The 14647-nt window shown below is 34.4% G+C and overlaps 1 protein-coding gene across 4 annotated transcripts in view; it reads left to right on the top strand.

Moving 5' to 3' along the window:
* The window catches only part of LOC117116360 (carbonic anhydrase-related protein-like), a 34888-nt gene extending 20453 nt beyond the window's left edge, over nt 1-14435 (top strand). For all 4 annotated transcript variants that reach the window (XM_033260377.1, XM_033260378.1, XM_033260380.1 and 1 more), the window contains 5 exons: nt 736-831; nt 5034-5096; nt 10303-10354; nt 11777-11889; nt 13437-14435. In XM_033260377.1, coding sequence (XP_033116268.1) covers nt 736-831; nt 5034-5096; nt 10303-10354; nt 11777-11889; nt 13437-13571 — 459 coding nt within the window. In that variant the 3' untranslated portion in view covers nt 13572-14435. The remainder of the gene's footprint in view (nt 1-735; nt 832-5033; nt 5097-10302; nt 10355-11776; nt 11890-13436) is intronic.
* The last annotated feature ends 212 nt before the right edge of the window (nt 14436-14647 follow it).

Raw genomic sequence — 14647 nt, forward strand, 5'->3', positions numbered from 1 at the left:
CCTGTCAATCGTAAACATTTCTAAACAACTACCGTACTGGTACGCTAGATGCACTTCTTTTACAATCAAGCTATTGATTTTTTTCATATTTATTTCAGACCCTATTTTTACTTTTATAGTATTCAAGAAACAGGGGCGGGTGCGATCGTACTCCTCCCCCTCTCTAAATTGTATTAAGAAAAATAATGGTTCTATTGTTGATGTATATTTTTCATCATTATGAACATAGTACCGGTAAGATTTTTAAAGTGTGAGAACGGAATTTCCGAGCACTTAGGTTCATATTCTCAAAAATTTCTCTCCTCAGCACCAACCATGATGGGGCTAAGGTGGTGTGGACTCTCACGCACCCAATACCGCCAAATCCTGCATCCGCCCCAGAGAAAGCTTACTAATGAAGTCATTAAATTTTAATGGTATTATTTTATCCAATAACGTCTCTTTGATGTTTAGTGACTCTAACACTCCTAGTTAATGTTGTTCTCTTATTCAAACTTTATAAAGGAAAAACGTTTAGGAATATGTACCGGTACTATTTAGTTAAGATTTCAAATAGAACTTGAGAGAACTGCCAATGTTTATGCTTTAGAATTTGTTCATGTTTTCTTATTAATTCCCCACCCCCATAAATAATACATGCTTGTCTTATTATATTACTCAGAGACCATTTTACACTATACATAACATGGGCGAAAGGATTGTGCAATTAATGTATCTTCTGGTTTGTTTTAATAGCTTCATCTTATTCACTGGAACAGCACCTTGTACTCCAGCCTAGAGGAGGCGATGGGTAAACCGGACGGAATATGCATTGTGTCCCTCTTTATCCAGGCAAGTAAAATTATGTCTACCCTTGGTAACATTAGTCAGGCGTTTTGCAACACAAATAATAATGCGTTGTATGTTTGGAGAATCAATTCGTAATGCAAACAGATTAGTTGCCTTTAAAAAAAAAAAACCTTATTAAAAACATATTTTTCAAATATATTTTTCCTTTTCATTAAACCTTAACCGAGTGCCTTATACCATTAGGGAAAATCGCTTTATAGGGCTAATATCGATAGGCCTATATTTTAAATCCATTTATAGGCCAATAATGAGTCATGTTAAAATCTACCAAAATAAAACCGCGTACTTCTCCGTCGAAACATAACTGTTGAAAAATTAGGCCAATGCTTTACATGGGCAATGCGTTGCAACACACTGTAATAACCCCATCACACTAAAAACCCCTTTAAGAAAACAGGCTTCTCTTCCGTGGTATCCTACATAATAATGTCAGTGGCCGTATCGTGTCTATGTGTAATGCGTTGTTAGACAAATATCGGTGTACTAGCATCTTATTTTGTTCCACCAGCCTCATTACGTCAAATCGTTTTCCTTTCCTAATAGTAATTTGCCAAAAATGTGTTACTCCAGCAATGACGGAGGCTGTAGGCCTATTTACCGGGTTTTATCCAGTGACTAATGTTGCTTTCCAGAAACAGAACAGTTATGCAGTCATAATGTGTCGTTGTGTACTTTGATTTAAAAATCAAAGTAAGTAGGAAAAGGGACTTCGAGTAATTACATCAGTTATATAAGCCACTTGAAAATGAGACGAAAAACCTGCTGAACACAGCTGTGCCGTTTATCAGTCTGTTTCAATTGGATAAAAGATTCAAATCAATTTTTGAGGTTAGTCCTATTTGTACTCATTCGACATTCGTTCGTATTAATTCCAATTTTTGGAGCAGTCGTCATGGAGGACCACGTTTACTTTTCCGCAAACAATTGTATGCAGATAGATATATGGAAGGGGATATTTTAGCTTAGACTAGACCTAATACTAATTAGTTTTAAAAAAAAAGTGTTGTTGCTATCATGATTTGAGCCTCCGATAATACCATTTAGTTGCTCTATTAAATTAGAGTGGATATTCACTTTACTTTCCTAATAATATTATAATCTCCATCATAAATTAAATACCACTTAATTATCAATTAAAGTAAACAAGGTCGACAATTCGCCTATTATTTATGACGTTAGTTAACTTTATATTATACAATGTACAGTAAATGTAGTATTTCGTAACTTCATTTCGTGTTTTTTTTTTTCTGTTTGAAACATCCAACATCTATTGCGCACTCGAATTACATGTTGCACTGTATCATCGGGTAAACTTTATGCCTGTAATTGTTATTCATGTTCAAGATCTGTTTTAGTGGGGGACATTTCGTAAGACCACACTTAAGAAAATTTGAGAAAATATTACCGTACTCTCTAGAAGACTGGAAATGACACTCTTAGTTTTATGTAGTAAAATTCATCATCATCATCACTTCGCCCTAATCGAAATAAAACACCAACAAATTTCTCATGATATTTATAAACGAATTTCTTCAACCATAGAGATCTAATTAATAATAGGTGTGTGATGTACCATAGTAAATTAAGTTTAAAACATTGTCTTTGATGTATCTACTTTTGTACTTAACTTACCTACTTCAAACCGTGGGTCCAGATCAACCTCAACCCCACCATGTCTGGGGAGGAGGTGCGACAATTTGAGGAAATGTACCGGTACCTCTAGATGGCCGGAAATGACACCCTTGGGCCTGTATATTAACATTATCATTACCATTGTAGTAAAAATGAAGCGCCAACAAATTTCTCATGATCTTTTATCAAGCAGTCATAAAGATCTAAATAATCTGTGTGATGTGCCATAGAAAATAAAACTTTAAAACATTGACTTTAAGTATTTACTTTACTTATTTGAAGCCGTGAGTTCACATCCATCCATGTTTGGGGCTTGAGTGCGAAAATCTGGATAAATTGTACGGTACCTCTTGCTGCCCGAAATGACACTCTTATAGTAAAATTTATCATCATCACATCAACATTATACTCAAAATTAAGTGCCAACCAATTTCTCATGATCTTTTATTAGGGATTTTCGGCAATCATAGAGTCTAAATAATCTGTGAGATTCACCATAGAAAATAAAACTTAATTGCATTTGATGTATTTACTTTACCTACTCCATGAGCCGAAAACCAATCTTATCTTTACATGCTTTTTTTTTCCTTAGACTTCTCAAATCATAGTACAGGCACGCGCACTGATATCGTGTATAGGTACTGTAATTCAAATTGTGGGCAGATATACTGGTGCCTTGCTATACTAAGATGTATATGGCCCTTTCGTTAAAACCCGGGTCATTTATGTAGTTCATTTCTGCAATTTTCAGGCATCTTTGTGACTTATGAAATCCCATTGCCGCCGAAAAGTGGGGGCACTAACTTCCCCTTAAAATATGTGGGTGACGTCTCTCCCCTATGATCTGCGCCCATGTTCATATTCGTGTGTATAATTTTTTTTTTAAATAACTTTCTTTTGAGAATACGATCGAATTACTTTCTGTTTTTGTTATTCATAGACCGTATGCCTAAGTCTTGTACCGTAAACAGGTTAGGCTTACAGAAGAAAATCAGCACGATACCAAATTTTGACAGAAAAAATAAATTATATGTACTACTGTACAATGCCTAGGTCTAAATTCCATCCAGTGGGCCTACAGTACTGCCATCGGTACGGTACGAATGTTTCACGTCAACTAGGCTGTCTGAAATTTAGACAGCGGTTACAGAATTTCAGCGTAACTGTACACGGCCGCAAGCCTTTACGAGTTGCCTTTAATTAAGCGCGCCCGGACTACCTTGGATTTGATGTCTTAGGCTAACCTTGTAAAATTATATGGAATGCGTTTTTGTACCGGGGTAGTGTCAATGACCAGGCGGTCATTCAACCGGCTAGATATGAAATGATAAATTTATCATTTTAAAAAGTTCCTTTATAACCACTGTAAGTGTTTAGTTTTCTTCAATGCTTGTTCAACATAATATTTAGTTTAAAGGTCCACGGAAGTCCGACGAATTTCCAGCAGATTCTTCTGGTTGTGAATTCAGCAGCACGTCATGGGACTAAATCTCTTCCCCCTCGGTTAGCGAACTACCCGTTCTCTACCTTACACATATAGGTAGGCCTAGTCCATGTTGCACAAAGCATACGTCTCAAAAAGACGCGTGTGCCGTTTTTAAACATAATGATGAAAGATCAGTTTATGTTGCAGCACCAAAACTCTGGATTGCTTTGGCACTGGACATTCGTGAAGCACCATCTCTTAATATTTTCAAGCAAAGACTAAAACACACCTTGCCAGTAGGCCTAGTACTTAAATTGCAGGAGAACGGTGCGGTGATTCTGGTTCCTCTGCTTATGATGTTCTTTTTGGTTTTTTTTATTAGCTTAGGATTGATCTTGGTTTAGTTTTTTTCTCTTTTTTTTTCTTTCTGATTACTCAGCGCATATAGACCTCGGTATTATGCGCTATATAAATTTCACTACATACATACATTATGTATTATTCATGAATTTCAGAATTCTAGCTTAAAGAAAAAAAACAGTGACAGAAAGTAACCAGAAAGCAGGCTAACGGATCGAAAAGAATGTTAAAGTCGGACTCCGGAGGGAAAAAAAAATTTGATATGTTGTAGAACTGATTTTTCTAAGACAGAAAAAAGTTGTTTGACGAAAAACTGGGTAACAAGATACAGATTTTTGAATATTTAAAAACTGGGGAAAAAGGGGCGTAACCGCCCATTTTTACACCCCCACTTTTTAAATATTCAAAATCTGTATCTCATTCACCGTTGCTCAGTTTGATCAAACTACTGACTTTAAGCCTGACTTTAATGCTTCAGCGCACATATACTGGCTATCGCCTAAAATGCCACCTCTTAAATATACTGCCGATACTTTGGTTCTGGTGGGTTAAGGAATACGAAACTTTAAACGTACAGACCAGATAGAAACAGATGCGAACATTGGTAGTCTTTACTTTGGACATTCTGATATTTCATTATCTTATTATGTAAGGTAACAACTACAGATTTATTATATAGCATCGTTTGTAATGTTGTATCTATTACAAGTTATGCAACGCACGCTTACACATTAATCATACATGTCTACTTGTTATTTTTGTTTAGATTGGCCGAGAACACGCTGGTCTAAGAATGCTAACTGACATCTTAGAGGCTGTACAGTACAAGGTAAGAAAAACATGAGACGCTGTAAATTTTTCGTTTTGACAATACTGTAGTTGCCTTTCAAGAGAAAAAAAAATGCAAAAATATACTTAACATCCTTTTAAAATTCAATTTCAAAGTAAATATAGACCTACTAGTACGGGGCATTTTATAGAGTAGAGCATACAGTGATGTAAACCAAATAATTAATGTTCTCGCATTCTTGAGTGCGTTTCATGTTTACTTATTCTGTTTCTGTTTCAAATGGTAATAACTAAAGTTTATCTAATATTGTTATCCTTTGTATTATGTTAGCACCTGCACTGTTGAAATTTTCCTACACACGCCTTCGTCTCTCTACATGTTAAATTAAAACGTACAAAACGCAAACAAGCCATCGTTTACACACTTGTCAATAATCGAGCATTTATTAATACCAAAAGGATTGTAAACGTTTGTTGTAAAAATACATCACCATAGTGTTTATGGTGATCACCAACTCACCATATCACCAACTCTACTGAATTTGAATTCCAATCCCCATTCTCCTGTTGAAGACTTGAAGAGTGTTTAGTTCTGAATTTTGGAAAGTGCGTCCTCTCACAACGCTTGCACATCGTAACGTATCATTGGTTAACGCGTGTACGAGGCATCGGCTAACGCATGTACATGTCATCGGTTATGGACTATATAAATTTGTGGTAATTAAAATAAAAATTTAAATGCTTCGAATGCAATTTGGAAATTGAATTATATCTCATCGAGTATTTAAAGCATTTTAAATCAAGCTAGTAAAAATTATCAAATGAAATTAAAACACCTAGAGGAATACAGCAGATATTTTTTTTCTAGTACTCATGTGGAGTACTATTTAAATAAAATAAAATAAAATAAAATAAAGTACTTAGGCCTATAGTTAGAGCCCATTTATTACAGTACGTGCTTTATTCGTCAAGACTGATTTTCGTTTCTTTTTTCAGTTTTTATCTACAACAAAAAACCCCTTTAAACTGATATTTTTCAGCCTGCCAAACCTCATCGTTACCTTACATCATCAATCCTTCACCTTAAATTGCCCTTAACTCACTCATCTAATATTGATCTTCATAATTTCCCTGCCCAAAGTTTAAACAAAATTTAGCACGGGTACGCCAAATCAGCAGGTCCGTACAATACATTTGATGTTTCCAGAACGATAGTGTCATTACATTTTCGATATTTTTAGTGAATAACCATTGTTGTAAGTTGTCTGTTGGACAGTGTGATCGGTGCACGTGCGATAGATATATGAGTTTTTAAAGACGTTGCCGATAAAAAGAGGAAATGATAACTCGAAGCGCTTCTTAATGAGTACGCCTTTCTTTATGAACTTGAATGTGACGTGCTGTTTAAAAAATGTATGAGAAAAAGTAAAATTATGTTGTTAAATTTCACGTATAGGCCTATAATATATTTTAAATAGTGAACGTTAAAGCAGAGGAATCTGCGGCATGGAAAATATTTGCTGCATCAGGGATTTGAACCCGGACATTCTGTTGTCTATTACAGATTAACGAACTAGACCATTAGTTTGGAATTCAAATCGTAGACGCAACTGATATTACACTCTTGCAAATGTGTGGAACAACGCTAGTTCTCGACGCATTACAAACAACAATCAATATGATATACCCTCATCTTCACTGTGGAAACAGCGTGGAGCATTTAAACACAAAACTACACGCAATGTTGTCCTGTTTTTGGTGACACGTTTAAAAGCTAAATGTGTTTAGGTCCGGCCTAATGTACTTAGGATCTTGGCGTGTTTAGCTTTAAGTGTGCTTAGGTAATTTACATCATGATGTCAAATACCTAAGCACATCTAATATGTATACATATATGTGTGTATATGTTTATATAATTCGATTCCCACTTTTCCATACAACTAATAAGGAACTTTCGTTGATGAACTATGTTTGATACTTTTTAGATCATTAAGTTCCTATATATTTGAGCACTGTATTGTTATCTATTTGACACATTATTTGTGTTCGCAGTGATAAGCAGCAAAAACTTGATTTGAATATTATTTCTTATGATTTACCAGCTGCTACCAATAAGCTTTTACGCAGCTTTAAAAAAAACATAAGGTTCGCTCCACTATGTGTAAGCCCTCGAGTTGTATGAAGGGAAAGAGACTAGTGGTCATGGATTTTAGCTAATATCTGCACCTGCCGTGCATTGTTTTCCAACATTGTTTTCACGTGATTCAACTCGTATTTATAATGTAAATACGTTTAAAATACATTTATCTATCATGTTTATGTTTTCATTAGTTAAAATGAGTACGACATTTGCATTAGGTTATCAAAATTTAGACTCGTGGCGTCTTAGCAACTCGAACGACCAACTTTGAATTAATGGCAATTAGACTCATTCAAATGTAATCAGCATATTTGTATATACACCTATATTTAAAAAAAGACTAAATATTTTGAAGGTCAGCAATGTATTAAAGCATGTATGTCAAAGTTGTAATCATCTTTGAATGTTAAACCAGCTTCGAAAAGCCTAAAAATTGGCATGTCTTTATAAGTCCATCCGTCTTCATTAAAGTACCAGCGTAGCAAGGTATTCCCTATTGATTTCTGTTCCATCTTTCGAAAGGTTTTGACAATACTGCTTTCGTAGCATGTTGGCATTTTCACTCTTGGGAAATGAAGTTTTACTTGTACAGAACAAAGCATATAACTTATATGTTCATTCAATTTTAATACATCATGTAAATGTTGGATTATTGTAGTATTGTCCGTTGATGAGATCGAGTCGAGACGCAGATTTTTTTAATATTTGTCATTTCCTCATCATCGGTAACGTCGAATAATTTTGCTCGACTTTCTTTATCGGTGGCTACATTGAGTAAATACACTAACACTAGTACACTTTCTTGTCGCCAATTTACACTTTAGTAAATAAGGATCTTGGAATCAAATTTCATAAGAAACAACAACACGATAATATTTTCATTAACTACGTTTTCTATTAGATTACTTCTGTTAAACCCCTAGCTATTGTGTTCGACATAATCACAAGCGAAGAGCTAATGTGTTTCGACAAAAATGTCTGTTGCGTTTCATTGAACGCAACGGCACGATTAACCAATCTACAGCTATCCTTGTTAAACAATATCGCTAAGTTGATATCCATTAAATTATAACATGGTAAACAGAAGCTGTGACATCAGTGCAGAACACAGAGGTATCTTTATTAAATTTCAGAGTCTACAGTTGATGCTGTCCGCAATTTAGGGTGATAAATAGCTTTTGAATATTCCACTAATTTCATTATCTATTACTGGGATCTATTTGAATCTACATTGAAACGACTTTAGCATTGTTGTATGAATTAAATGTAAAGAGTGGTCAGAGTATTTCTCAATAGTGTTACGTTCAGTTGTAAGTGTTTTGGTCAACACCTCGTCATATGTTATAGTTAATTGCTCTGCGTAGCGTTATCAGCCGACTCGACAATAACGTGATGGAAAAACTACTTCACTCGATGTTAACAAAGGTTACTTTGAAACAAAATGTTGCCGAACCTTCGTGTTGTATGTTGGCTATGTTTAACAAATTGTCTGTTCTTTGAAGTGCTATTTTATTACATTGATTGAGGATCTCTTCACTAAATGTAGAATTACATCATCCACATTTGAGTCGAGGAATTGCTCACGCCTATTTAAATTGGCCTGCAGAGTTTTTGTTAATAGTTAAATATTAAGAACAATTCGAGTACTGGATAAGAGGTTGTTGATTGTAGTATCAAAATAAAATTAATTTAACCGATAAGACGAAATCCCAATAGCAATGGTTTACTTAAAAATAATTTTAATAGAAATTATTTTAAAACATAGTAATAATAATGGTAATAATAATAATAATCCTCGGCATTGTGTGGTCGTAATGTGGTTACTTCCTTTTCGTAGGCATACTTAACAAAATTAACAATTTGCATGAAATATTAAGAACAATTCGAGTACTGGATAAGAGGTTGTTGATTGTAGTATCAAAATATAATTAATTTAACCGATAAGACGAAATCCCAATAGCAATGGTTTACTTTAAAATAATTTTAATAGAAATTATTTTAAAATATAATAATAATAATGGTAATAATAATAATAATAATCCTCGGCATTGTGTGGTCGTAATGTGGTTAGTTCCTTTTCGTAGGCATACTTAACAAAATTAACAATTTGCATGAAATATTAAGTAATAATAATAATAAACATAATAAAAATAAAATAATAATAATAATAATAATATTTTTTATTATTATTATTATTGTTGATAAAATATAATAATAATAATTAATAATAATTATTAATAATAATAATTAATAATAATAATAATAATAATAATAATAATAATGATGATGATGTCATCTTAAAAGGCGCATGTATCCATCTCAGAGAGCTGCTAGCAGCAACATTTCCACCTGCAGAGAGCTGCGGTCTTTCCTGACCTTTCTTTTATTTATTTATTTTATTTAAAATGTTTCTTGTATAAACATTTTAAAACAACTTACCTACAAGTAAAAACAGGCAAAGCAAGTGCATGAAAATATTTTAGTACCAATACTCTAAAATAAATAGAGAGAGCAGCTTATCTCAGTCGGCTAATCTGGTGGTGCCACTGTGTGTGCTCTGAACCCGGTTCAATTCCATCGCTGCCTCTCCTTGTGTTTCAGATGGAGAGGCCTGAAATAAGTTAAAATAGCGTACCATCTTTCGGATGAGACGTTTAAGCCGTTGGTCCTGCGTGCATTTATGGCCCGTGTGCACGTTAAAGAATGCAGTACACTCTTCGGAAAAGAGTAGGGAGTTGTCTCCCGGTGTACTGCCCAATCACCACCAGAAGAACCCCACTGGCAATAATTCTTCTTCTAGACTTTCGTGGGCTGTCCTTGGTGTTTACACCGAATAAATCCAACCAACTTAAAGTTTAAGCTAGTTCGGTATTTATTTATTAGGCCTACTGAACGTGGGGGAGAACTGTTAGGAGCCCATTGTACTAATCCTCGGCAGTGTGTGGTCGTAATGTGGTTAGTTCCTTTTCGTAGGCATACTTAACAAAATTAACAATTTGCATGAAATATTTATTTTTAATTACTGTAGTTTATGTATCTAGTATACTCTATAAGGTGAACTTTTAAAACTTTTCATAATGTATTATATCTTCGCTCTCTTACACAGGGAAAGAGTTACTCTTTGCAGATTCCATTTAATCCCAATTGTCTGCTACCAGGTAAGTGTTAAGCCGGGCACTCACTGCGTCGTACGACCGTTGCACTACGAATCCAACTCCGATTCTTATATATACGCTAGACCACGCGACGCCGTCCGCTGATTGTCGGTGTCAATCTCAAAGGATCGTCATTAAAAACAATCTGTTACGCGCGCGTCGTCGCGTTACGTTCTTTATAGAATCGCGTCAGCCGACGACCGTCGGGCGCAGTGAGTGCATGCCCGACTTTAGTTAAATATTCATCTTAACCCTTATTCCAAGTTTACACTGTCAGTTTAAATAATAGGATGTTCTTAAATCTTTACTATTGCACTTTTCCCTCGTCTTCCGAGCATATGTCACCTCTCCGGCGTCTGTCTGTCGTAGACCTATCAATATTCATTGTTGCCATTGTTTCAAAGAGACATTTCAGAACTTGTGATATACACAGAAATAACCCAGGAGCCAAAAGTTTAACTAGGGTATTTTTTAGGTATAACCGGGCCCTATAAAACGTATATTTTCCCACATTCTGGCATATGGATGTTGTGATGATGACGTCATATGACTTATCGATCAATCTGTGTATCGATGGTGAGGCACCCATCTGGCTGTTGATGACGTGCATGACAGTGATGGAGGTGTGTGTGTATATATAGTGAATCATGTTCTATCTGTTTTGTAATAAGTTAACACCCATTCTGTCCCTTGTTTAAACAATTATACACACGCTAGAAATATATTGGCGAAGGTTGTAGATTCAAGCATTTTGTTAGAAGTTGCGTTAAGGGTGTAGGATATGTGTTGATATCGTAAGGGATGGGATGTGTTTACTCCAGCTACAACGCAAGTTCCGTGATGGTTGTGTGTATTAATGATATACGATAATGTATTCGGGGTTTTAGCGTGTTGAAGATGCGAGATGTTCTTTGGGGTAAATCTTACTGCTAATTTCATAAGATTATGTTGTTGAGTGTGTTGGTAATGTTCTATCTTTAGAAGTTGTGATGGATGAAGACCTTTTATTTTATCTATTTCCAAGCTGGTCAACTAACAAAATAACCACCTAATAGCCTAATATTCTTACAACAATAAAGGCTCAGTTACATTATTGCACATTAAACCAAACACCACAATAAAAGATAATAATAGTACCAAATATGAAAAATGTATATTTAATGGTAATTTACAGCACTTTATACTTTTATATCTGTATATCGTAGGCCAACAGTTATTTGATCGATAATAAAGCTCATAGGTAATTTTAATAATAGATAATTCGAATGTGTTAGAATTTGACCATGATACAATTGGGATATCTTACCATATCCTACTGTGAATTAAAAGTCTTCTGTGTAATTAGTTTAATTTTTCTTCAACTGTAACACTAAGTATTGTAACTAAATTATTTTATAATTTATTAAAAAATGTTAATCGTTTCAGATCCTGCACTGCGAGACTTTTGGACATATGAAGGTTCTTTGACTACCCCACCTTGTTTTGAGAATGTAACATGGATCTTGTTTAGATATCCCCTAACAGTGTCTCACGCTCAGGTTAGTATCCAGCAATCATAATAACGTTCACGAACGCAGTGCTTTACGCAAACCCTACGTAATTAATTTAGGCCGCTTCAATGTATGTGGAACGTATTCCTTGACCAGGAACAGTGCAATCTTGAATGAAATTGACAATTTTTATTGGCCTATTCTCATAGGCCTTTTTAACATATTCTAATTAAACAATTTTTACTCATCAGTTTGCGCGCCTAGTCAAAGAACTCCTTCCCACCTACCCTTAAACATACGTGTGGTGTATTGCTCGGTTTAACGGATACCTGTATATCTTTACATTACATAGATCCTGCTAACATCTAAAGAATTATTACTCTACGCTCTCGCGTTCATACAGTGCTTTGCCCACATATACCGCCAAACATAATCAAACTAGGAAATAATAGAGTGATTGACCATTTATATTACTGCTTCAATAATGCTGAATGTGCGGACCATTGATATTCACTTCTACTCTGAGAGTTCACAAAAACAAAAACACATTTTAAAAATAAGACTTTAATATTAATTATTATTTTCTTATGGTAATTTGCAAGTGATGATCCTTAGATCCTTGTTTAAGTTATACAAATGAACGGAACATGTCAATATAGCTTGGTTAAGCCTTTTTGTACGATAATGAAATACAATTATTAATTGTGTCATCATGTACATTTTCTGATTATTGTATGCAATTTTAAGTTTGGTATGGACCAAATGATTTTTAAACAAACCAGGAAACTTATTTTATCAAAACAAATTCAGTTACGCTCCCAACCCTGCCGTCGTTCACTAGATCAACCTCTTTTCACTCTCTCATATCAAGTCAAACGCGTGGGCGCTCTTTAAAGGTGGCCGCTCCAAAACTCTGGAACTCTCTTCTCTTATCAATATACGAGAATCGCCATCCATTTCCTATTTTGGGCCAGATTGAAACTCATTCATATATTTTTTTTTTTTTTTTTTTGGCGGGGGAGGAAGGGGTTGTTAATGGCTTTTGTTGTTTCTTTTTTCTGTCTCTTCCTCAACTTATTTGTTTCTTTCATTCAACTTCTATTGGACATTTATGACCCAAGATCATAAACGGGCAGTAAACTCGCACTGCGCTCTGTATTGAGAATCAAGCCTCAATAGCCGTAATAGGCCGTAGAACATGAATTTTGTGTGAATTGTGTTTTTGTGTAATAAATAAAGTATAACTATTATTCTTACTATTCCTGAAGTTTGAGTTTAAAATTCCAACTGTAAAAGGTAAAATTTAGCCATTTTCGGATTGGAGTTAGTGAAAAATTATTAGAATATTTTCTCAAAACTTGATAAGTTGATAGAAGGATGATGATTATTCCAACGGTCATAACTTTGCTTCCACACACCCGATTGAGTTCATTTAACCTTCATTTTAAAGTAAATGATTTGTCTATATCTATAACAAAAACTCATTTTGGCATGAGGACGAGTTTACAGCCCTTTTATGATCTTGTGTCACATTTGTTGAAAGCGCATAGGGACCTTGTACCACTACCATTACCAATCGTTCATAATCGTTACAGCTGGAGAATTTCAGACGAATGAGAACTCATTTAAAAGGCGACGTTCCTTCTTCTGAAGATGATGGTCACCTTGTCGATAACTACCGACCAACTCAGCCCCTAAACGGTAGAGTGGTGAAGGCATCCTTTCAATGAAGAAATCAATTAGTATTGAAAGTAAAGTATGTGCAAATGTGACTACGTGCAATTTTATGAATTAACCAATATTGCTTTTTTATGCAACGTATGCAAAGACTTCTGTTAAGAAGATGCGGATATAGTTATTATCATGCGGTTTTATTTGTATAACCACTACTAAATATAATATAATTCAATACTGGTCACTTGAAATATGACACAAGATAGGCCTAAGCCTGTTTTAGTGTAGGTCAAATTTTCCTTTGAATTTGAAGAAACCGTAAAAAGCTATACTGTAACCATGACTGTTCGGCTCATTAATAAACTTCATGGATAAATGGAAAATGATTTTAATTTTCTGTACCGACTCACGAATCGGCCTAAATGTCAACTTGAATCAGTTTTTGTATTATTTTTTAGTAATGCATTTGCTGGTATAGGATTGTAGCTCAGTATCGCCCTACACTGCAACGAACAACAATATATTTTGATCAAAAATAGGTGTCTGAATTAAATTCTATATTTTATAGACCTATTGGTGTTGCGTATGTGTGTAGATGCATGATTTTGTTTAAATAGATATATTTGCCAAGGCAGTTTTAGTCCTATGAGTTTATTTTGTTAATCGAATTTATATAAAAACACAGAAGTAAGTATTGACGGAAACACTTAAACCTATAGTTATATAATATGAAAATTTTAATAATATTGCATGTTTGTATGAAATGATATGTCCTCTAGAAAATCTCTTAATTACTAGTAAAGCTCACATATATAAATTTCTGTAAAATGTAATTTATTAATTGTACGTAAACTGTATTTTCTTTTGTATCTGTGTCTCAGTGAAATAAATGATAGTTAATAAACATCTTCGTCTAATAATTTGCCTCTGTATTTCCACACTGAACAGTCAATTTGCATTCCATTTAGTTTTCAAAGTAGGCGAATGAATAAACTCCAACATTGCTAATCTGTATTTATAACTATCGCAAACATAATAATAATAATAATAATAGTGTAGTTTTATATCTGTCTCTTATACACATCTAGATGTGTATAAGAGACAGAATGTAAGATGCTCAGGGCGCTTGAAA

Source organism: Anneissia japonica, unplaced genomic scaffold (genome assembly GCF_011630105.1).
Source record: "Anneissia japonica isolate Jap-2015-1 unplaced genomic scaffold, ASM1163010v1 scaffold288144_len532060_cov191, whole genome shotgun sequence".
Taxonomy (NCBI): Eukaryota; Metazoa; Echinodermata; class Crinoidea; order Comatulida; family Comatulidae; genus Anneissia; species Anneissia japonica.